Raw genomic sequence first — 24,122 nt, forward strand, 5'->3', positions numbered from 1 at the left:
TAGCGCCTTGCCTCGTCTCCCTCTCTCCCGCGTCCTTCCCTCCCTTCCAGTATGCCGCCCGGGAGTGAAACGGCCAGGTCTTCAACCAGACAAACAGGAAACTCGCAGAGCGCGAGGGTTCCGAAGCGGGTAGAGGGTAGACAGGGAGGGGAAGGGGGTGGGTGGGTGCGGACTCAGAGGACTAGGACCAACCAGGCTGTTTGGTTAAGAGAGAGACTGGCCAAGTCAATGCTAGCAGAAGGGACAGCGGGGAGGAAAACCACTCACTCCTCCTCCTCGACTCTTCTTCCTTTCCATCTTTTCCCCCCATCTTTTTCCACAGATCTGCTGGGGATAGTGTTTGGTTTAAAAAGTCATGCCTGCCTGTTGGTGCAGTAAACAGTACTGCTGTTTTTACTACCACAACATGCCTCCTTCCTACTTTCCTTTTGCTTCTCTCCATGTTCAAATCAAACACACAGTGGGGATTTTCAGTGGACCAGACAGCCAACCTGACCTTTTTTGTTGAGTGTTAGTTTTCTCGTTGAGCTCCACTTTTGCTCTGACAATATGGAGGCTTCTCTCAAATCCACTGGGTGTATTCTTACTTAACTAACCACTGAAGTGATGCAGAGTGGGAAGTAAATTAGAATGCGACGACTTTAGCATGATGCATAAGCATTCCTGTGCGAGTTCCCCTGCTCTACATACCACATAAATATGATTAAAGAGGGCACAGAGAGGCTGCTATTGGTTTCATAATGTCAAGAAGATTGTAATATTAGTTTGACTTTGCGTCTCAAGGCGATTCTGTGTTTCCAGCGAGGACACAAAGGAGACAGAGTTGAGTCTTCGGTATGGTTACAGGGGCTCCTTGGCTGGATGCCATGCGTTCTTAAAGCTTCAGCAAGGTGCACTTTGCCAACTTTCCCTTCCCCTGCACAGTGCAGAGCATAGCGGTACCCACCAGTGGTCATTGCACTATGATCTGTGGGTTAAAGCATTTAAAATGCAGCTTTAGCATTAGCATGAAAAGATGAATACATTTGCTCTGTAGTTATACATGTATCCATTCCCATTTAGTTCTATAATGAAATGCACAAAATATGAAACAGATGTCATAGATACATATGACCTGAAATACTTAGGGTTTTAACTGAACATTACAATTATAATACATTAATATTACATATTATCTTAATTTACTGCCTACTACAATCTACACTGTTACGCATATTTATCATACATAACAAATATCAGTTCAATAAAGAAGTAAATCAAATCTAAAACTGCAAAAAACAGCAACTTCCTAACAGCTGTCTCCATGAATGGTATAGTTTCCAGTGTAAACAACACTACAGCCACACTAGCAGCTCTGTAAGGCTGTACTGCTTGCCACAACAGTGCTTTGAGCTAAATGCTAATGTCAGAATGCTAACATGCTCACAATGACAATCCTCACAATCCTGACAATGTTCAGCAGGTTTAATGTTCACTATCTAAATTTAGCATGTTAACATTTGGTAATTTAGACACAAAGTAAAGTTCAAAGTGATGAAAATGATATACGAGGAAAATGTCCAAAGTCACGTATTGGTTTGTGGACTGCTGTTTTGATGGATCAAGTTTGCCATTTCGGCCGTCGCCATCTTGGTTTTTTGCCGTTGCCATCTTGGGATTTTGTTCGAGGCCATCTTGGTTTTTTTGCAACCAGAAGTAACACAAGAGGGTGGAACCAAGTACAACCGTACGCTGACCAAGACATTTTTAGACGACCAAAATGTTACAATTAGCTTTCACGCACTGAAAACACGTTTTTGAAAAGGTTCAAGTTCTAAGACGAAAACACAACTCCCAGACGCCCAACGCTGTGCTAGCGACCTGTTAAACGTAAGGTAGCCCCGCCCTAAGGCATACCCTGCTTTATGGTCTATTTGACTCTAAATGGATCATAATTTACTAAATGAACATCCTGTTGTATTGCAGAAGACTTGAAACTAGAGATTGAGACCATAAACTCATGTTTACAATGTTTACTGAGGGAATAGATCAATTAGTAGAGAAGTAGAGTCATTTTCTCATAGACTTCTATAAAACCAGAGGAGTCGCCCCCTGATGGCCATTTGAAAGAATGCAAGTTCAAGGCACTACCCGGAGGTTGCCAGCTGGAGCACACTGATTGATTCGTCGAGTAGTAGTTGTTTTTGAGATATTTCAGTCTGGACCAAAGTGGTAGACAGAGCAACAGACCACGCTGCTAGCACGGCAAAAAAACAAACATGTTTTTCTAATAAAGACAATGGTCAGCTTTTTGTTTAGATGTTTTATTTACACGCAACACCATACTTCCACATTGTTTACCTTTTTATATTAAAATCTCCATGGGATATAATTCAGCATGTTTGTATTTAAAAGAATCTCCTGTTTGTTCCACTGCCTCTGTTCTGTTAACCATTCAGTTTATGTGTGTATGTGTATGTGTGAACTGATGTTCCTCAGGATGTTCCTCGTAAAAGTAGACGCGAGGCGTAAAAAAAAGAAGGAATAATTTACTCTCTGACATATTGGTATCTGGCTCTCTGCACATGAACCCAAATACGTACAGAATGGGAGAGCGGAGGAGATAACACAGCAGCCACGATTGTCTGTTCGGTGTGGAATATACGGTGACTGTCAACTTGACTCAGCATCACGGGCCTTTAATGTATTCATTCATGGAAAGAGGCTTAAAGAGCCTCAAAGATCAGTAACACACACACACACATACACATGGGCTGTCCATGTTCCACCACTCATTTAGGTTAGATTTTCTAGTTAGTCACACTTAAAGAAATAAGACAGTAATTAAACATTCTCAGCGACAGAGAGAGGACTCCCACACGTACCAACAGATCATAGAAGAAAATAGAGAATTCACCTATCGCATAGATTGCTTAGCATCTGTGATACTTCAGACTGAGGATATAAGTGCTCAGTCTAAGTGAAAAAATCTCAGCTATAAATATAAAATTCCAAAATTCCTTCATATGTATATATGCACGTGAATGCACACATTAGTGTTAACACTGTAATCTCCGTATTTAGATAAGAACCTTCTATATATCCATATTACATATCCATATTCAAAGTAGTAGTATCCCCCTCATTTCTGCCTGGAAAACTTTGCCCTGAAATAATGGTTAAATATACAGTTTTGACAACAAAGTTGAGCCCCAGGCACTTAAGAGATACCCATCTTAAAGAAATTAATTACCTCCCTTGTTAATCTTGATATAATTAAATTTCTGAAGAATGAAGTTCGCTGCCTCCCCCCTCCGCTCCGCCTCGCTGCTATGCAGGCGAGCCGATAATGGCTGGCTCTCTAGCTAGCCTGCTGGCCGGGGACATGGGGGACGGCCTAACATCTCGGGCCCCCATGCTGCGCTATGCCGCGCAAACCCACTCTCCTCGTCCTACGCCTTCGCCGCTCACAGGGATCTGCAAAAAAAAAAAGTCGCTGCTTCGCCGTCCTGCGCCCGCCCGCTTGAGCTTCCCTCCATCCTGGAGGAGATGGGAACTCGGGGCCTCCAACCATCGGCGTCCTAAACACGTGACGATGCCGTTGAACGACTTGAGAGTTGCCGAGCGCGGGTGCTGCTAATGAAGTTGTCAACACGTAGCCTCTGAAAGTTGCGTGGCGGAAGCCCCGAGAGAGCCCGGAGAGTTCTTTCTGTTATGGCTCACTTAAAAACTCCTGTCTTTGTGTGACTTACTGTCGTTATTTTACTTATTTTCTATTCTTTTTATAGGACCTCCTGTGACGCCGTTAGATTTAACCCTGATTGCTTCGTGCAGAACGCCACCGTGGCATTACCAGAGAGCAGCGCGGCTTCTTGTCGCTGTGTGTTTAAGTTTTGTTTTCCCCTTGACTATACGTTTTATGTCAGCTCCATTGTCAGCTGTCAAGGTTTGAGCCTGGGGAAAGAAAGGAAAAAGAGCTGGAAAGGATCTTTCATTAGGTGCTGGCAGTGGGTGGGGGTTTGGGGGTGGGGGGGCAGAAGAATGCCAAGGAGGGCGGAGGGGAGGTGGTTATATGTACGGAGTAGGCAGAATACTACAACTAGACGGCAGAAATGCCAACATTGAGGGTAGTTTGAGTTTCCAAAATCTGATTCAGGACTTTTCATTATGCATCCTGTAAGCAGCAGCTTTCTACTGCAAACCCAAGACTTAATAACGGTTCTCCATCTTTATGTTTACTGCATCATAGCTCTCTAGCAGTTTTACTCACAGTTTGTTCAGTGGCTGATTCTCTTCACGAATAACCTTGATGTCTTGAATAATGTATGCAGGAATGTATGCATTGGTAGTGAAACCTTGATATTTCAATATAACTCTACAATGGTGGAAGGTTGAACATGGTATGTTTAAGTGATGCAAAGTGACATTGTTTTACCCAAAAAAAAGTCTGCAGTGCAAAGGTCACCCATCCAACAAATGGAGCGAATATTTCAATGATCATGTATGATGGAAAAATACATGATTGATGTTTATCAAAAGTATTTAACCACCCAGGTTTGGTCTCATCCAACAAACAGCCATATTTTAGTGATTTTAAGAAATCACTGATGATTGTTTTCGTCACGTAACTTGCGTACTTCTGTAACGGCACTTTCGCAGTTATTTTAATTAAAGTGACGATCTTTTCCTCAACCTAACCAAGTGGTTTTGTGGCCTAAACCTGACTGAGAGGTCTGTGAAGACAGAAGTTTATTTGAAAAAGGCCGTATGCATGTAACGGGTGGAAATTGCTACGAGAAACGAGGAGTATCTTTTTGTTAGATATCATTTGAACCGCTGTGTGCGGATACGTCGAAACACTCCACATCGCAACAGATGGCAACCTTGTTGTTTGCCGATAATTTTGATTTCAAATGAATATTTGATTTGATAAGTCACGAGGACTTTTTGGACCTTTGAGGGCAAACAAGTGAATATATTGTTCAGTGAGTTGATCATTCCCACCCCTAAAAACAACCGCTGTTAACTGCCCCCTTTGTTCCACTCTAAGCTTTTCTCTACAACACCCAGAAGCTCCTTTTTCCCTGAGGCTCCCACTGGGAGAGGCCCTGTTCTGGCTCCCAGTTACACTCGAACGACCCCTCACGTCCTGGAACAAACACCAGCTACTCAACTCCACATGTAAATTAATTCTTGTGATTGTTTCGTGCTAAAATATCGTTGCGATACAGTGTTCTCTATTTTGTCTTGTAACGGAGAACGGAAAAAAAACAAGCATCTAAAATTAGCTTCGGAAAATGGTGAAGGAGAACAAACAAGGCGATCCATTAGTGAGGATGGGTTATTGGCTGGCTTGCCTCTTCTCATGGCGGCCCATTAAAAGTGGTAATGTCTGCCCGCAGCAGTGCCGGGGGAAGAAGAAGGAGGCCATGGAAGGCATATTTCACATGCATCAGACACTGGAATTAAATAGACCAATGTTCCCTAAAAAGACTGAAGTACATCTCTTTCTGATGTGCGTCCCGGGCAAAAATTCATTGATCTTAGAATGTCCCTTGGCAATTATAAAATATTAAATCCAAGTCGCACTTTTCAGCTCGGCTTAATTTTTTTTCTTTTTTTCCCTTCTCGCTTTTCGCTGCTTTTCCATTTGACCAATTTAGAAAAGAAAAAAAGTTAGAAATGGATGGGCGTGAAAAAAAAAAAAAAGCCGCCGATAATAAAGGCTGTGCCCACTTTTAGATGTCTTCTGTTATGTTTCTGTATTATGTTTTTTTTTTTTTGTGGGTTTTTTCGAGCCATCTCGGATCATTAAATGGGATGAGGTCCCGGCAAAGCAGAGGGAGCCTGAAAGCACCAGAGCGGTGTAAACCAGGAGCTGCTGTAAACGACTGGGATTGAAGCACACAGGGGAGCGACATTTGTGTGACATCTTTATTCCCAAGATCCATTAGGTCTGTGGCCCCGGTGCTCGCCTCCCACGGCCCCCTTTGTGTCCCTCAGAGAATACAAACGAGGGTCCACGGTTAATTGGCCGAATCATTAAATTGAACATATATCTCAATAAATACAATCAGCCAGCTGTTTGACAAGGCACACAGTTCATTAAGTCCCCTTGCTTGTTTGTCGACCCCCTAATTAAGATTTAGAATCGATCATTGGGTGTGTAATGTACAGTGTAGCTCGCCTCGCGCGCACGGGAGGGGGGGACTCTTTCCGAGCTCCGAACCAAAAAAATAAGAGGGAACGGCATCCGCCTGCTAAAGCTTTCACCATTTAGCACACTGACTGCGATGGGAATTAGACATCCTGTGCTAATTAGGGAGGCCAATTAACTGTAAAAGTCGGGCGTTTTTTGACAAATAACCTCGGCAGAATTGAGACGTTGTCGTCGACGTGAACGTTATGTCCTGAACGGAGACAGGATGAAGGCTATTGGCTCCGGTGCTGCTTGGAGATGTGTGTGTGTGTGTGTGTGTGTGTGTGTGTGTGTGTGTGTGTGTGTGTGTGTGTGTGTGTGTGTGTGTGTGTGCGCGTGTGTGTGTTCCCAGTGGTGGGGTGTCAGTTATGTAATGTCTCCCAAGTTCCCTGAACTTTATGTCCACTACATATTTAGTAGAATTAAACAATATAATATATTTATGTGACTGTTTAATGCATGGATAGTATAGGAAACAGAATTGTAAGAAGGGCTCTTGTCTCCACGCAGCAGAACAGCGATGCTGCGGTCGACCGTGTTTTGCGAGGACAGCCGCCCGCCCAGTCATGCCCCCCCCCCTGAAACAAAAGAACTTGCATCGCCCGAGAACCTCGATGTTTCTGTGTCTCTCATTCCCACTTTGATTCATGATCACATGTATTTTTCAGATTGCATAAATTATGTATTTTTTGGGGGACTAATGAACGCCCCTCCACTGATAGAACTTTGGGAGAGTTGTGAGTCGCTGGATACGGCCTCAGTGTTCCCATTACACATTATCACGTGGCGGCTCTGAGCGATGGATGCGGTTTGGCTGGCCTTTTTGGAGCCATTTTTATAAACGCATGCAACGAGGTCCAGAGAGCCACACGATGTAAACGTACCTCCTGGGCTGACCTACACACTCCTGCTTTGTTGTGTGTGTGTGGTCTGACTGGTTGACAACTATAAAACAGCCTCTCCCCCCCTCTGTCTTTATTACCTGTCGGTCCTATCCCAACTGCTTTGTTCCCCGCAATACCTCGCAACACCTCTACCGTTGGGCGCTCTCTGTTCCGTCGAAGCCTCAACAGAAAGCCGCCACTGCACTGCGGAAGGCGACGTCTGCGGCTGTGTGCCGAAGCAGTTCGGATACCAGGCGGCGCCGGGGGGCGTGTTTGCTGGGCGCCGGCGGGCGAGTCCTGCAGCCGCCCGCCTCAGGTGCAGGAAGAGAATTGAGCGCTTTCCTTTTACAAGATGTGTAATTATTATGGCAGACAAGGGTGTGGATTTAAAGCAAGTCAATATGTAGATAAGCGTTTCTATGCACACACACACACACACACACACACAGCTTGCCTGGGAAATGATGCTGTTGTATGTGGTATAATAAAGCAGGTTGCCAAAATGCTGTGCAGGTAGGAAGGAAGCCTTCTGGGCCTGTGGAAGAGGAGCCTGATGAGAGGAACGAGGCCTCCAGAAAGAAACGCCAGAGAAAAAGTGTAATGAGAAGCTCTTTAGCTGAGTCCAAAATGTGTGATGCTGCATGCCATTACCCCCCCCCCCCCCCCACCACCACCACCACCACCACCCCTAAACTGCTAATCAACAGCGTATTTTATGATTTTAGTTTTGACACTGCAGTGCCAAAATGTATCGTATGGTGGAATCGTTCCATCAGCAGAACTAGTAGCAGTATAAGTGGGATATTACTATATCAAAGTGAATTTGACATCTCCAAATGCCCCAAAAATGTGTAAGAGGTAACATTTATTTCCAGCCTCTCACCCTGTCGGCTTATCGGATGACAGACGATGACACTGGGGGGGGGGTCACAAACGTTCACAGAGGCAATCCTACTTAAGAAAAGAAAAAGAACAATCCTCCAGTAAAGTTTGGGTTCTTTCTGGGCCATCTATATAAAACATGAAGCTCTCTACTCTTTCCCCAGTAGAGCCCGGATTTTAATCAGACCTGCTTCTTCAGACAGCCGCCTTCCTCCGCTCCGTCAGGTGCACGGGGGACCTGCGACGGCGGCGCTGGAAAACGGAGCCTGCGATGGCTAAACGATGTCAAAAACGGCCCCCCGTTTATGTCAATGTTGAGATCAAGGAGCGATTCGGGGCGGCGGGAAAAAACCCCCAAATGTGCTACTTTATCGCCTCGATCTGCATATCTACCGTGTGCCCCCCCCCCCCCACACTGTGTGGTGCTTTCCTCTCCTTGTAAGTGAAATGTGTCACTGCTCATGTGAGGATTTGACAGTTCGGCACATGTCTGCATGAGCGTCGGGATCCGTGGCGCTGCCTTTCGCCCCCCCCCGGTCTCCTCCTTGTGTCGGTGGTGTTCAGTGCCGTGCTATTCTGCTAGCCTGCTCTTCTTCTCCCTAATTAGGCCATGTTTCAGGACCCCCCCCCCCCCCACACACACACACACACACACCTCAGTGTGGTCATTTACGTTTCGATACCACTCGGAAACTGATGGTTTTTTTTGTTAAGTGGTTGTTCCTATTTGGAGCATTTTTCCCGACGCAGACATCAAAGGGGGCGGACCACGAGCCTCATTTGGGCGACTTCTCCCAGAGTAAAAACACCCGGTGCTGTGGTTATTAACTCAGTCACCACCCTCCCATTCAACTTGGATTAAAAATTCAAAAGCGGGCAGAAATGACAGTGCCACACCACTGAAAGTAAAGTGTGCAAAAAAAACAAAAACAACAAGGGCTCATTAGCGAAAACAGTTCTGAAGACAAGCATTCTGACTTGAGACTCATTACACTTCTCCCATTTTAACTCTAATTGGGTTCATTTTATATATGAAACGCCTTGAATATTTAATGTGAGGGGGAAAAAAAGTTCTAACTTCTGATACTTCGTGCAGCCAAAGAATACTTGGCCTGAGTTAATTGTCCAGGTTAGCGGGCGCGCTGTCGGCCATGTCTCCCTGCTGCTTTTGCTCTCCCCACGGAAAAACACCAGGGAGGAAGAGACATTGAATGCGTCGTTTTGGCGGATTATTGATTGGCTCATGATCTTCAGACAAATAAAGCTGATCTACACGTCACAAACGACGTGCGTGTCGTTATTGTTACATTAGCGTCTGTCTGTACCAGACAACAGAGCTTTTATTCATATAATAGATCGTAATAACCAATATGTGAACACGGTGTTATTACCCTCCCGCAATCCTGTGCCAGTGCTGCCAACTGAGGCTACAAAGACCCGGCTAAGAAAGCCTTTGTAGTGTTAGACACGTTGTTCAGCTAGCCCAGGCTCAGAGCATTTTCATTAAAAAGATTCAAAAAAGAATGTTATGGTTTCTTCATCTGGTTGCCTTCACACAATCTTTTGTTTCTCTCGCGTTGAAAAAGAAAGAGGAAGAGAGAGAGAGGGGTGTTGGGGGGGTTGCAGGCAGGAAAAAGTTTGCAGTTCTTTTGTTTGGGAGCGAGGTTCCGGGTTGCGGCGCGCTGTTTAGCTCGGTGACCCTGCGACTTGTCTTCTGAGGAACTGCGCGAGCAGCCCCTACAGAAACAGCGCCCCAGGGTCGGCTTTCATCTCGGCAGTAACCTGTGGACTTTGAAACTCAGGGCGATGGAATTGCAGCTTTGTCAGTACACTACTAATTAGAAAATTCCTGACCCCGAGCGAGATGTTTTAATTATGTGTTGTGTCAACGAGTTTGCAGATTTAATCCGCCCGTTGATACACACTCAAGTGTGCAAACGGCGTCGCGCTTCGCGGCGGATTTAGTGGAATGAAGGGACGAGGGGGGGGGGGGGGGGGGGGCTCCTTGCTCCATCTTCCCTCTGCCCCGGCGTGACCTTGCGCCATTTGTTAAGATCATGTGCTTAAGTAGCCAAAATTGGACGTGGCGTTAACGTGTTAGCTCGTGAACCCCCCCCCCCAAAAAAGAAAGCTGCTCTGCTCTTGCCTCAGTTTTTTGGCTGAACAATGTGACAGCATTGTGCTGGGTGTGAGCTCTCTGTTGCAGTGAGTCAGTGTGAGGGGAAGGCAGGAAGGGGTTAAACAGAAATTGAGCGGGGATGCTGGGGGCAGCAGTGCTGCAGAACATAGCAGTGTTCGTGCGAAGGCAAGTCATTTCCCGAAACACTGCAGACACATGGCCTGCGGCGCTCTAAAACCTTTGGAGACCAAAATGGCTTGCAGGAGTTAGAAGTAATAAGGTGTTTTTTTTTTTTTTTTGCCTTCTTTCTCCTTGACTGAAAATTCTGCACGGTTGCTATGCATTGCCATGGAGCTGCGGAGCTGTTTTTATGGTTTATGTGGGCATTAAGATACTCTGCAACTGGCCATTTTTGAGATTTGTTGTTCTTTAGCTGTGAAGCAAATGGAAGTTGTTTGTTTTGAAAGTGATTCCCTCATTTGTTTTGTTTTTTTGCCGTGATCAGAATGCTAGAGCTCACTCTCGTCCCTTTGTGTTCCTGCCTGATGAGCAAAAGCACGCATGAAACCAGAAAAAACAGATATCGCAAATGGTGATTCACTCTGCTCCAGCTGTTTGTTTTTTTTAAAGCACAGTGACAATGGCAGCCTCTTGTTTGAGCAGAGAAGGAACCTGCGACGGGAACAAAGGCCGTCTGTGTCGGCGCATGGACGTAAAGCCGCGGCATTAGTCCGTCCTGACCCCGCTGATTATCAGTGGGGCTGAACCAAAAAACCCTTTTCATCCTCTCCCCTGGTTCTGCTAATCTTACCCGCCTCGTTTTGCTTCAAAGAGAGGCTCCAGCATATAATCTGCGCATGTACATCTGCGAATTATTATTCTAATTCTTTATACGTTTATTAGAGCTGAATAAACTCCACATCAAATACATCACTCGGGCGATGTCAGAAAGGCCCGGGGGCGAATCAGCCGACATCTGTTAACTCTTTCAAAATGGCCTCATCCAGCATGTCTGTGGGCGTACGGGGAGCGAGAAAGAGGAGAGGCGTAGAGAGAAAGTCTCTGTTGCCGATTAATGGCAGGCGTTTTTGGGGGGGCCCGAGTGTTGGAGATTGAAGCAGGGGCTGCACTCCCACGGCTGGGCACCGCGCTGTAAACACACCGCGCGGGGACGGGGCGGTGTTCCTCTGGCTGAAATGTGGCATGGAGAAGAACATGTGGGAAAGCTTTGCTTGCTGGCGCGGAGTCAGTCAACCAGTCAGTCGGTCCTTCAGTCAGTAAATGAGTCAGTCGGGCCCACAGCCAGTCAGCCAAACAAACAGCCAGCTCTTCAGTTAGTCCGTCGGTGAACCAGCATGTGAACTTGTCAGTCCCATCAGGAGTTCCTGCAAGCCACTTTAAAGGCCCTACCAGCCTTTAAAGTGGCTTGACCCTTCGCTGAGTCCCGCCCCTCGAAAGTAGACTGGCTAATCATAGCGTAGCGTCAACCAGCTCCATCGAGAGTCAGACAAGTATCCGGCTCCGCTCCAAAGACTCTCATGCGGTTGTTTCAGATTTTCCTTTTCAGGCTGTTTTTTGTGGATCTCGAGCTAGTCACGGTCGATGCATAAAATGGGTCAAATCGGTCATTTATCACCAGCTGCAGTGCAAAACGGGCGACTCAGTCCCCAGTTCACTCGTCCGAGAGAGTTAGCAGCCACAATGAATCAGCCGACGTCTGTTAACTCTTTCCAGTAAGTCTCCACAGCATCAATTTATTTAGCTGGCATGCTCTGTCAGGGTCTCCAGCAGTGTATTGCAAGCCCGGTGTAACATTAGCGAGGGTCTAGTCGAGAAAGAGAGAGAGAGAGAGTGTGATGATGAGTATGAAGTCAGCAGTGAGGTTATAGCGGTGAACTTAGTACAGTGTGTGTAGAGTTTATTTGTCATTGAGTAATTGCCACAACTCCTCAAGACACAAGTTCCCGAGTCTTGCTTGCCACCTGCTGATTAAAATGAAGGGGGGGGGGGGGGTTAGCCCCAAAGCCCATCTATTTTTATAATGCCGTTTAACTGATAGCATTAATCACTTATTGTCGGTTAATGGTTAAATGGTTATTTACACCCCTACCTGGAGAGGCTGGAAGGACATCTATGTTTCTAAAATGTTGTGTTTCTACGTAAAAACATGCGGAGCTAACATTAGCAGAGCACGTTAGCACATCATTAACTAGCACGTCTATGCTACGCTAGCTACTGAAGGTGTACTGAATGTATAAACATGCTGCTGTTGCCTTTTATTGATTGAAACAATGATTAAAGACCTACCCGGCTTTACAGGAACTGTGTTGTTCCTTAATTTCATTGTGTTCTGCCTCGATCGCCAGGTGATGTGGTGGTTCACTTTTACACGGTGATCTGTAGCTTTAGCTTCTATTTCTATCTTTTTAACCTGTTTTTGCTGCTGAATCAGTTTAATATTCTGGATATATTATTTAAACTCATATTGTAGACCCTTATTTCTGATTCTCTGAAGTCAGATATGTCTTCAGTGAGTGCAGTTAGTGACAGTGTGGGCTCCATGGTAGCAGTGGGGGGCGGGGCTTAGCAAAGGGTAAATTGCACTGAGCAAACAAAAACTGGACCACCAAATCATGGCGGGCTACCTGCCACGGTGGCCAGCATCACACAAACATTCATCAGTGCTTGACTTGTGGCTGCTGCTAATTTCCACCCCGGCTTTAACTTGTGAAATAAAAAAAACACCACCTGGTTCAGCTTTTGCTTCACTTCTTTGTTTAGCTTGTCAACAGTCTGTCTCTGTTGTGCTATATATGGCCTCCTTGCCTGGAGCGCAGACTTCAGAGTTTAAACGGATTTTTCGGCATCAAAGTAAGAACAACAAAAGAGTAATGTTGCATCATGAGCAGCTTATCTGTTTCTCAACCAACACGGGGCTAGTCTTTATCCCCCAACATGAATGCTGAGCAATGTTTCCCCCCCAGTTGTAGTTAGCGGCGTGTGTTAGCCGGGGTGTCATCACGTACCGGTACACACAGTACGTGTGTGTGTGTGTGTTTCCTCTTACCGTGCCGCCCATCTGCAACCTCTGCTGTGAGGTGGTGGAGTGCTGAGACAGCAGGTTGGCCTGTGCGGGCCGAGCAGCTCCGTGTGCCTGGCAAAGTGGGCCATTAACCCACCGCCCTGAGGTGTGACCCGGGCCAAAGCCAATATTGGCTCCGGCATGAAGGCACAGGTTCAAAGCCACGGATCAGCAAGAACCCCACCACCGCCCCCCCTCCTCAAACAATAAAAGGACCGAATGTAAATTCCTCAAGACACCTACAAGCATCGCTGCTGCCGCTGCACAAATCGCTGCACAATTTGATTGGAGTCAAAAGCAGAGAGAGAGAGAGAGAGAATACATTATTAATCAAAAGTAGATTTAGCAAAACGGGAATTAATTCTGGTCCTCTTAAGCTCAAGGTGAGAGTTGCTGGTCATCGGAGGGCCGAGAACACCAAAGTGTGACCCGCTGATTTTGTCCTTCTATTAAGAGAATCTGATTTTCTCTGCAGACGTATTAAATTTTAGCATATTGACAATGGTCAAGTACGTGTGTAGAGTATCATCTTCAGTAGGAACATGTAGGCGTTGTAGTTTTGGACTTTTCATGGGATTTTGTCGACAATAAGGATAATACAGAATAACGATATACTTTTTTACGTAATATTCGGTGTGGATAACCTGGGCCGGAACTCACAGGGACCTTTTCTTGTGCACCCACACTTCTCACAAGCTGCCGGTACTATTGTCTGTCCTCTCCATATCAGGTTCTCTGGGCGATTTATAACGAAAGGGTTTTCACTGGGGGTGAGAGAGACGGTGCTCTAATTTGTCGACGCCACGTTCACGTCCTTTTTTTTTGTGCGATAATTGTTCGGTATGACCATTTTTTGGTCGTGAATATTTAATATTTTCTGTATTATCTAAAGTAATAATGATGGTCCTAAATAATAGGAAGTTGCATAATTTTAATTAAAAAAACCGTCACCTATTGTTTTGGGTGGGAGGGGTCCCCAAACCCAATGTCACCTAGTAGCCTATTAATCACTGTAGAAATTCAAGCAAATTCAAATGCAAGCAGTGGTAACATTTATATATAACTATTTTAATAACTACTATAATAATTATTGAAGCTGCTTATATTATGACTCCAGTCCTCTTAACACATGGTTGGAGCATCTATAAATCACCATTATTAATCGTAATTATTGAAATTCCAGTAGTTTGTCTGTGTGTGTGTGTGTATGTGGTAAACAGTGTAAAGTAATGTGTCTGGCCCATTGGCATGTTGTCATGTATGTCAACAGAATGTGGCTGAAGACCAGAGCCCGTAAAGAGGCCTTATTACTCCTCCTCTTCTTCTTCCTCTTCCTCTCCTCTCCTCGGGTTCTATCCACTGCTCTCTCTCTCTGTTTTTCTCTCTGTCCCCTGCTCCAAACAAGTCAAATGTCTGAAGAGATGTATTGAAGTATCCCTGCGCGTTCTGTACGATGGATATGTCATATGACATAATGCCTCCAAGCGCCCATCACAGATAAAATGACAGATGCTGTTTTTTGCCTCATGGATCTTTCTTGGCCAAGCAGATTCTGAGACTTTCAGTTCTCTCTCTCTCTCTCTCTCTCTCTCTCTCTCTCTCTCTCTCTCGCCATGCCTCTGCTCTCCTGCTTTTTCTCTCCTCTTCCCACTTTTTTCCCTCTTCATCCACTGTGACCTTACAAAGCCTGCCATTTTGTTTCTCATCGGATTTCAGACACAATTGCTGTGTAATTGCTGGTGACGGGAAAAGCACGGTTGTTGATGTCTCCCTTTTCCCTTTTAACTGACACTCAGCCATCTGCTTTGTTCAGCGTCGATGTTTCACCCCTCCCATCCCCGCTCCTCCTCCTCCTCCTCTTCCTCAACACGATCTCCTGCGTGTGCTGGCGAGAGGCATCGGTCTCCATAGATACGATACAACAACATATCCGTGTTGGGGTTGCTGGCATGTGGAGGGCCTATAAAGACGGAGAAGAGAGGCCGCGCTGAGTGAATTCCTGGACGAGCGCTGACCTTTCCGCCTGTATTTGGATCACTGAGGGCTGCCGCTGTCCCTGAAGGGAATGAGGCATTCTGGGAGCCGTGGCACACTACCTGAAACGGCGATATCTGGCTATGCTCACTGTCTACACCACCCCCCACCCACCCACCATAAACCACCGAGTCTGCAGCACCACCCCAGCACCGACCGCCCGTGGCTACTGCTGCCCATCCGTCCAGGTGGATGGATGGCTTTGATTGGTGAAATCTGTGGCCCCGTCGCCGGGCTTGCTCGTGAGTGGCAGTAATTGGCATGGCAGCAGGCAGGCCCATCTTTCACATGTGGTCGGCCATGATTGGCCTGATTAGGCTGGGGTCGCTCCCCAAAGTGAGGGTCTGGTGGTGGTGGTGGGGGAGGGGGAGCTGGCGTTGCTTCAACCCGCGGCCCTCCCAGCATCTCAGCATTACTGGTCAGCATTACTGACCAGAGACCAGTGTCGGACTGGGAGGATAATTCAGGCCTGGAATCTGACATCAGCCCATGACGATCTCCACACATTCCCAACATGACGATCTCCACACATTCCCAACATATTCTGTAACCCTTTTTGTTGAAATATGTTTACGGATTCTGCTAGTAACGTATCTTTTAGTTTCATTACTACACACAAAAACGGCTTTGCATTTCAGTTGCATTTCCATAATGAATATGTATTCATATATATATATATATATATATATATATATACATATATTTAACATATCCCCAGAGCTCTGGCTGGACTGGTTGGTCTGAGTAACTGGAGGTACTTCCACCTGACAGAAAGGACTACATTTCTTTATTGCCTTTTTTTTATTTCCATGCGTACACATTTCTTGCTTCCCTGCATAGAACGACTAAGGCTATAGTTTATTAAGTACAGTATATAGGAAAATCAATTGTGTTTTCACTATGGGTTGTACCTCTCACACCTTATATTTAGATTCTTGACATTAGCAAAAGTAGCAATACCAAAATCTAGAAATACTCCAGTAAGTCCTGCAATGTAAGTTTTACTTCAGCAAAATGCAGAAATATCATCAGTTAAGGTGAGACGCAACAGGCAAAAACTTTTTCTTTTTCATGTACTGGGCAATTTTGAGGACAATTTTTGGACTATTTTGCTTCCATAACATGTCGTCTTTCTGACTCGTGGGAAAAAACATCCAATATACACATTCAGATGTTTATTGTACTACTTTGTCTATTTGCGTCTGTAGATGTCTCTTAATTTCACCAAAAGTTACCATAAGATAATGCCTCAGACTCCCCGTGTCCCCACTAGAAAGACGGGGAGTCTGATGGACCTTTGACTGTGACTAGAAGCATATTCATGGCCCTTAGGTGGAGTCATTGTCTGGGTACCTGTGTTGCGGCTCTACTACGCCAAAGCTGCTCATCGCTGTTAATGTTACCATTCGTAAGCCCTAAATACCTTTTCGAACTCTGAATACAGCACATCTATCGGTTGGCCCATGTGTCGCAGTTGCTACAGAGTCTCGCTAATGCTAACACAAGCAGCAGCTACGTGTGAGAGGCAAAAACAGGGGGCGTCAGTTCGCCAACTGGCCAGGCCGAGCGCTCTGATGGCCAGACTGGGCCCTGATGTGGTTGAGGTAAACTGGGGGGCCTGGCAACCTTCACTCATCATCCAGCCTCCAGGGGTCAGAGAGTGTACTGAGGGAAACCAAACCAAACACTGTCATACAAGTGCACACAAAGACAAGCCCATGGGGGGAGGGCGGTGCTGGAGGGACTTTGGCTTGGTTCTTGTAAACCCATGCCCATCATATGTTTGCAATTAAGGCCTGTCTGTGCCGTGTGTTTACAGACTGCTGCAATCAAGGTAATTGTGAGAGGGTGTTCCCGACTGAAACGTCTGTCTTATTTCTCTCTGCCTGGGCTCGAGTGGGCACTTGCTGGATTCGTGTCCCAGTGTTTCTCATTTCCAAATGTAAATGCAGCCCTTGATTTGTATCGGCCCTCTGTATACAGGGTCGTTCTCATTTTTCCTGGATCAAATACAAACAACGAGGGCTCCGTGTCAGCAGCGTTGCTCCTTTAGAAGGGGGAATGTGTTCATATTCAGGGCGATGTAAAGAGCCAAAGGACACGCTTAAGTAAAAATGTAAGTTTCCCTGAGCGCGTCGCCAATGTTTTTCTCTGCCTCGTGTTCAGCTAGTTGACCAAAAAAAATAATTCTCCCAACGTGAAGCTAAAGATCTGGACGTCGTTAGTGTATCTGTTTGATCTCATTCAGGCTCTGCAAGAGGGATTACTTTTCTTAATTGGAGGTGTATACTTTGCATTCCTTACCATTGATACCGTCAATGTGTTAGCCATTCAGCGATTACTTCACTTATGAGAAATGGGAAACATAGCGTTGCTTATTTTCTGAACAGTTACCATGTTTAATCAGGGAAACTATCCCCTCGACTGCGCCTCAAAGACTTTTTTCGTTCACTCAAGGCAAAGTGAGGACCAATTGCCTGAAAGAGACAAACACACATCTGTGAAGGAGAAAGTAAAGTTAATGAAACCCAAACCCAGAGCACAATCATTTCATTTTCAGCTCACCTAAAAACTCACAGAAAGTTTGATACATAAAGGGACTTCCTCAATGAAGTCGGTACACTTGGGCTACATTCTAACATCAGCATGCTAACATGCTCAAAGTGGCGGTGCTAACATACTGATGATAAGCAGGTGCAATGTTTTGTACAATTTCCTTGCTCACCACTTTAGTTTTGCTAGTTAGCATGCTAACATGATAATTAGCACACAGTTTTGCAGGTATTTTTTAAAAATCAAATAAAAAATCTGACCTGATGGTGGCGCTAGATGAACCTCCAAACTTATTACAGTACATACTCAGGGGAACATGAATGTCTGTCTAAACTTGGCAAAAATCACATCACAGCTGCCTTTACTAAGTACATACTGTTACATGCAGTATGCATTCCATCGGGACGTACTACTTTCTCATAACATTGCACCTTGAACTGCGCAAAGGATTGTGGGTCCGGATAGCCAGAAAAGCATACTGGCTTGCATACTGCAGAATGCGACCGGATGCAGTGGAACATCCTGGTATTTTTGGCATACATTAATTGACATAATATGTATTGGGACCCACTAAATATCGTGGTATGGCTACTGGAACGCAGAGTTCAAACCCATGGTGGAGCTAGAGAAAAAGTCAGCCGATCACCAAGCTACTTCCGATTTGTCCTCTGGGGAACACGAACGTTTCTACAAGATTTCATGGCGATCCATCCAATGTTGTTCTGCCGCTGGCACGGCTAATTGTTGCTTTGTCCCATTATGCATGCCTAGAAATGTTGTCAACTCTTGTAATATTTGTTGATAAAAAACCATGATGCAATTTTTTCTTTCCACTGCCGTTTCACTGCTCTGAACGTCAGATGTCTTGTCAACCAGTTTTAAGTCTTTTCCCTTGGACTTTTTATTGGTGCGGTTTCACTTTTTAGAAGCGGTGCCTTTTCTGTTGGTGAGCTCAGCCATTGACAACATCACCGTTCACGATAGCTACCTGGGTGTGCTGTTGGAAACTGAATATAGGTTGTCATGCTATATTTAAAGGCCATATTACTCATTGAAAACTATCAACTTGACTGAGATCTTAAGGAACCAGGGTGAAGTACCCCCCCTTTCTCACCGTTTTGAACCCTCCCTTCTCTCCAGGTTTCAGGCAGCTCGGCAGGCTCCCCGGCCAGCTCCTCCAGCCCGTCCACCTCATCGCGGCAGTACGCGCGGCAACGCATCACCCGCGTCAACCTCAGGGACATCATTTTCTACATGGAGCAGGAGAGAGAGACCGCCCACTCCCTCCTCCTCTACCGCGCCCTGCTCAAGTAGCCTCCGCTCCGCTCAGCGCCCGACCTCAGCCTCCTCCTCCTTCCCAGCCACGTGCCTTCAGATCAGGTCTAATGTTTCAGTTCTGTGTCTCCATATGTACTGTAGTGACGTTTGATGTAACTTTTAATAAGAAGAGATTGAGAGAGAGAGAAAGAGAGAGAAAAAAAAAAGCGTACAAAAATAAAACCGTTGTTCCGTGTCTTCTCCGTTTTAGGTTCTCGGTGTGTAGGCAGATCGTGAGGCCACCTCGAATTCTTTGTGTTGAAGTTGAATTTGTTAAAGGAACAAAGTGGTTTTAGTGACCCATAACTCGTTCCACGTGTGTCGGGCATCTATTTATTTGACAGTATAGCTTCAATGAACAAACCTCAACGTGAGAGAACTGTGTACGCAGCCTGCGATGTGTGTTCTCCGCGAGCTGTTTGTTGAACCACTTCAATGAATGTAGTTTAGCTGAACTCAGTAAACGAGCGACTTCTGCACCGAGACATTGTTTTGAAACATTAGGATTCCAAATAACAGCATCACGATCAATATCCCCCACTGTACGTGTAAATAGTTCTTATTGAATTATTTGACAGCATGTATATTTTTATCGCACCGTAAGCTTTGTAGGAAAAGGAATAACCCACGTGTCATTGCAGTGTTTTGTAAAACCGCGTGATTCGAATGAGTCCGAATCAGACGGTTTATTCTATTCACCCGTGAATCCCCGTGACCTTTCTGCAAAGGTCACCATACAAAAACATGAAGCCAGTTTCTGATTGGTCACCCTTGTCAGTATTTCTTTCTTTCTTTTTTACCCACGCATACTGTGAACATTGTTTTTATGACTAGATGTTTGTACGTCGCGTACCATCACGCTCACCTCTTCAAAAACCTCCGTGGTCTGTTTCGGTTGATATATTTTGGGCGGGGCGGTGAGTGGGGAGAGTGAAACCTCGGATCCAAACATTCCTTCACCTTTTCACTCTCGCTGTCCAATCTGCACATTAATGACGTTTAAAAGAAAATGTTTCAGCTCTTTTCAGTTGAGCTGTTGGGCCCCGGAGCCCCCGTTAGCCCCCTAACCTACTTAGGTAATGACTGAATGATAAAAAAGCACTTACCTGTTTGTATTGTCATCCCAAATTGAATATCGCAGCTGTAACGTCAAGTTTAACTGTAGAAGGAAGCAGTTGATTTCAACCTAAAATTTACTTCTACTTTTTTTTCCCATCTTGTTTCTGTCTTTGTATTTGTATTGAAGAGAAGTATGGGACAAAACGCCTGCTCTTTACATGTCGCCTTGTTATTTTTTTTCTACAAATCCTAATTGTATTGTGTAAGACTGTCCTTTATGTATTTTGTTTATGTCTTTTTTCTATTTAACTAAATATCTTGGCCTCTATGCAGCTTTTCTTGTCATATTGAAATTTATTTAAATATTGGTGACATTTGAAACAACTGTTGTGCATTGTACATTTTGACAGCAATTTTTTTTACATCTATTTTACCTGACGACTGAAAGCTGTCACTGTATAATAGCAGAGAAATAAGTCTTTTAAGTAGTAAACGAAATTGCCGACTTCCTGTCAAATGACAGTTATTTTTAACAATGAATACATTTTATTTTGTTTTATTTTGGGATTGGCTTTTATGCTTTACACATTTTCATAAATTTTATCTCCAAACATCATGTTTTAAAAACAAGCACAACAATATCTATTGCAGTGATTTCAAATGATTTTATCAGTGATTTTTATGGTTTCAGAGGAGGACATTTCTACTACTATAGCTTTTTAGCCAAAATATTAGGACAATATTACTCATGTAAACAGACGGGGAAAATGGCATTTCAATGTAAGGGTGATTTGTAAATATTGTTTACAGAACTATGTGTTTATTAGAACCACGTTATTTTTGGTAAACTCTTGTACATATCTTGAAAATTTTCTGTTTGTGTGAAAAAAAACAATACTTATGTATTTGTACCTATTTTGTAAAGGAATAAATACACTGTTTACTAAACTGAGCAGATACTGACTTTGTCAATTTGTTCCTTTGTTTTACTCCAACAGCATACAGCGCACATGAATATTCCTGTACGACTGGAGTCTTAACAGGAATTAAAAGATATGTAAATTTCACTCTAAAATGACTCAATAACCCGGCAATATGTTTCCCTCCCTTCATTCCTTACTCTTTAGAAGGAAAAATAAGATGCTGTGTTTTTTTTTTTTTTTTTGCAGGAACATTTTACTAAAGTCAACCACTAATTCAGCTTCATTTCCATTTCTAACATCGCACATGCTAAGTACAAACTGAGTCAAGCGCTGCTGCTCAACTATGAAAAGTCCCTCTAGGTTTCTGCTGCTAATTAAGTCGAAGCATTTTTGAAAAGACCAAACTGTTTAACTCGGTGCAAAATATTGGAGTTTGGGAGCGTATTGGTTTTTTTTCAAGACCTCGGCCTGTTCCTCAGTCCCTCCGGAGCCGTGGACCGCTGATCCGGAGTCAGCCCTGTGGACGACCTTGCCGCTTCGTAAAAGAATAGTAATAGCAGAAGCAAGAGCGAGCTGTTGCCTGATAGAGCAATGAGACGCACGTCAGATATACATCAGTACATCCTTTTATTATCGCAAATATGCAAGAAAAGTCAAATGGAGACACTGCAAATGAACACATGCCCTTTAATACCACAATCTAATTGTTTTTAAACACTTTAAATAATATACATTTGCACCTTATTATACCCTTTTGAAACGTTTGAATCCATATGTACACAATGCAACGCTTTGAATTCTTTTTTTTTACGTGAGGAGGACTAAGAGGTCTCTTAAAAACACGAGGGTGCAGTAAAACCCCGAGTCCTGGTAATTCAATATACAATAACTGTACAGCTGACCCGCCTCAGAGGTGGAGTGAATGCCTTGTGTGAGCTGGCCGAAACGCTGACCAGCACTTTCTCTGAAGAGGGGGTGGGGGCATGTGTGGACATGCCTATGAAGTTCCCAGTCCTGACGTTTTGTACCTAACCTTTCGCTTAAAAGGCCGAGTCGAGATGTGGCGTCCCAGGTTTGCTTATTGCAGACAGAAGCCCAAAGCTGCAAATTTTGTTCCTTTTTATCACTTTACGCATAGGTGTGAACGGCCGTTCAGGTTTTTATTCTAATGTGCGTGACCCCCTTTGACGTCCAGTCTGTGATCTCCAATTGCAACATCAGTCAGAAACTACGCCTTCCTTCCTTCCTCCCTGAAAAAAGGTAACAGTTGCATACGTATGGTTGTAGCACAACGCAGATTTATTTTTATTTTCTAACCCCTGTTTGCTCAAGAACCAACCCAGAGGAATTTCCACACCTCATACCGACTGCATCAAGGACCAGCAGCAGAGTCAAGTCGCCTGGCTGTGCAGTAACTTTGACTCATCAGTTTGGGTCTGTTGCAGTGTGTGGTCCACGGTGTGGGCTTTTTTTTTCTGTTGAAAGACCAGGGCATGGGGATGACACAGCAGCGGGGGGCTTTGGAGCAGGGGGGGGGGGTGCAACCCGAGTTTCTACTGGCACCGCTGAGCTGGGAGCCTTCAGGGAGACGAAAGAAGGGAGGGGGCGAGGAGCGCTGTGAAGAGCCCGACATGCCTCGGCACATGAAAAGGCCTGGTTGACCATTCCCTTTGAGGCGACTGGATGCAAAGGCGCAGGCCACCGGCAGGTCAGAACAAAGACGGGCTTGATTGTGAACGAGACCCCCGGGGGGATGGGGGGGGCTCCGGACTGGGAGCTGCACGTGCACCGAGCTCATCTTTATCCACTCAACAGGCCTGTTCAATCAGCGGCCATCCGGAGAGAGCAGATATTAGGACAGCGTGGTCGGAGGAGCTACCGCCCATTTTTAATGAACTAGTGGTTTTTTTTTAAAACAACCCCAGTTTAACTCAAACAAACGCCGGCGCTCACAAAGATCAGAATGGACTTCTCTTTTTTTCTTTTTTATCAGTCTTTCAAAATGGAAGAAACAGCATCTGTAAGTTACACACAAATATAAAGCATGAAAACTTGGCCTTTCTTGTATTTCTGTCTTTGATCCAGAAATGTTTGAGAATGAGGCAGAGAGAATGGGAGCGGGAGAGAGTAAATGCCGCCCACTCGCCTCTTTGTGAAGGAGGCGCCGACGCCGTGAGTACGGTTCACGTCGGGTTCTGCCATATGTGAAGAACCGTCAGAGTAATCTGGGCTTAGAAGTGACAATATTGAAACAAGCAGAGACTTTGCCTTTGACTTTGTCTGGAGGTACTGTGAGCTACTCTCAACAAAACTGTGCAGACTGGAGGCCCCGGAGGAACGAATGTTGGTGCCCTTCATACAGTTTTTTTTTTACTGCATCGTGTCTTTTTTTTAAGCTATAAACTGTTGGAAGAGATGACGCCTTTATGTTCGTACTATCGACGAAATAGGCACCTTCTCCCCTTTGGTACCTACAGTATTTGTTCAGCGTTTTGGTGAAACATGAGACGATAAAACAGCTTGACTGGGTTCAAACGAGTGTTGGGTGAGAACGGGGGCAGGCCAGCTCCGTACAAAACGTTTTAAGTGCAAACAAACATTTGAGCATTTAGAGTATGTCCCCTCGTGGGTCACGAGACATACTGGTAAACGTCCACGTTGGTCATTAAGCCTTTAACATTCTAACTCGACAAAACCGCAATACACTTAGAGCTTGTGCAACTTCAACCTGGATTTCAAATTCACGGACTTTCTTGAAATGTCTGCTAAATAAGAGGAAAGGTTTGTGCCCACGAGAGAGAATCCGATCAGAGACCCGAGATATGTTTTAGAGCTAATAAGCAGGAATTCCAGAGCACTTTTTTTGCATGTGTGCTACACATTTGACTATAACGTTTTTTTGTGTAAGATCCAGGTTCTCTTCCATCCCTGTTTGAACAATGGGACTTTTTCCGGCTCCGAATGTGTTGCCAGCCAGATCGCTTTAGCCACATAGCCTGCGGCCATCCGAGTTTCTGCAGCTCCTGCCAAGAAACGCTCCCTTCGCAAGCTCTCAAAGCCTAATGAATACAACGTTCATACATCCTTCATA

The 24,122-nt window shown here is 45.0% G+C and overlaps 1 protein-coding gene across 3 annotated transcripts in view; it reads left to right on the forward strand.

The window, feature by feature from the left end:
* Nucleotides 1–21,060, forward strand: part of LOC142933553 (transcription initiation factor TFIID subunit 4) — a 77,148-nt gene extending 56,088 nt beyond the window's left edge. For all 3 annotated transcript variants that reach the window (XM_076077680.1, XM_076077683.1, XM_076077684.1), the window contains one exon: nucleotides 18,873–21,060. In XM_076077680.1, coding sequence (XP_075933795.1) covers nucleotides 18,873–19,046 — 174 coding nt within the window. In that variant the 3' untranslated portion in view covers nucleotides 19,047–21,060. The remainder of the gene's footprint in view (nucleotides 1–18,872) is intronic.
* The last annotated feature ends 3,062 nt before the right edge of the window (nucleotides 21,061–24,122 follow it).

The sequence above is a fragment of the Anarhichas minor genome, unplaced genomic scaffold (assembly GCF_050575085.1).
Source record: "Anarhichas minor isolate MPS153535 unplaced genomic scaffold, ASM5057508v1 ptg000062l, whole genome shotgun sequence".
Taxonomy (NCBI): domain Eukaryota; kingdom Metazoa; phylum Chordata; class Actinopteri; order Perciformes; family Anarhichadidae; genus Anarhichas; species Anarhichas minor.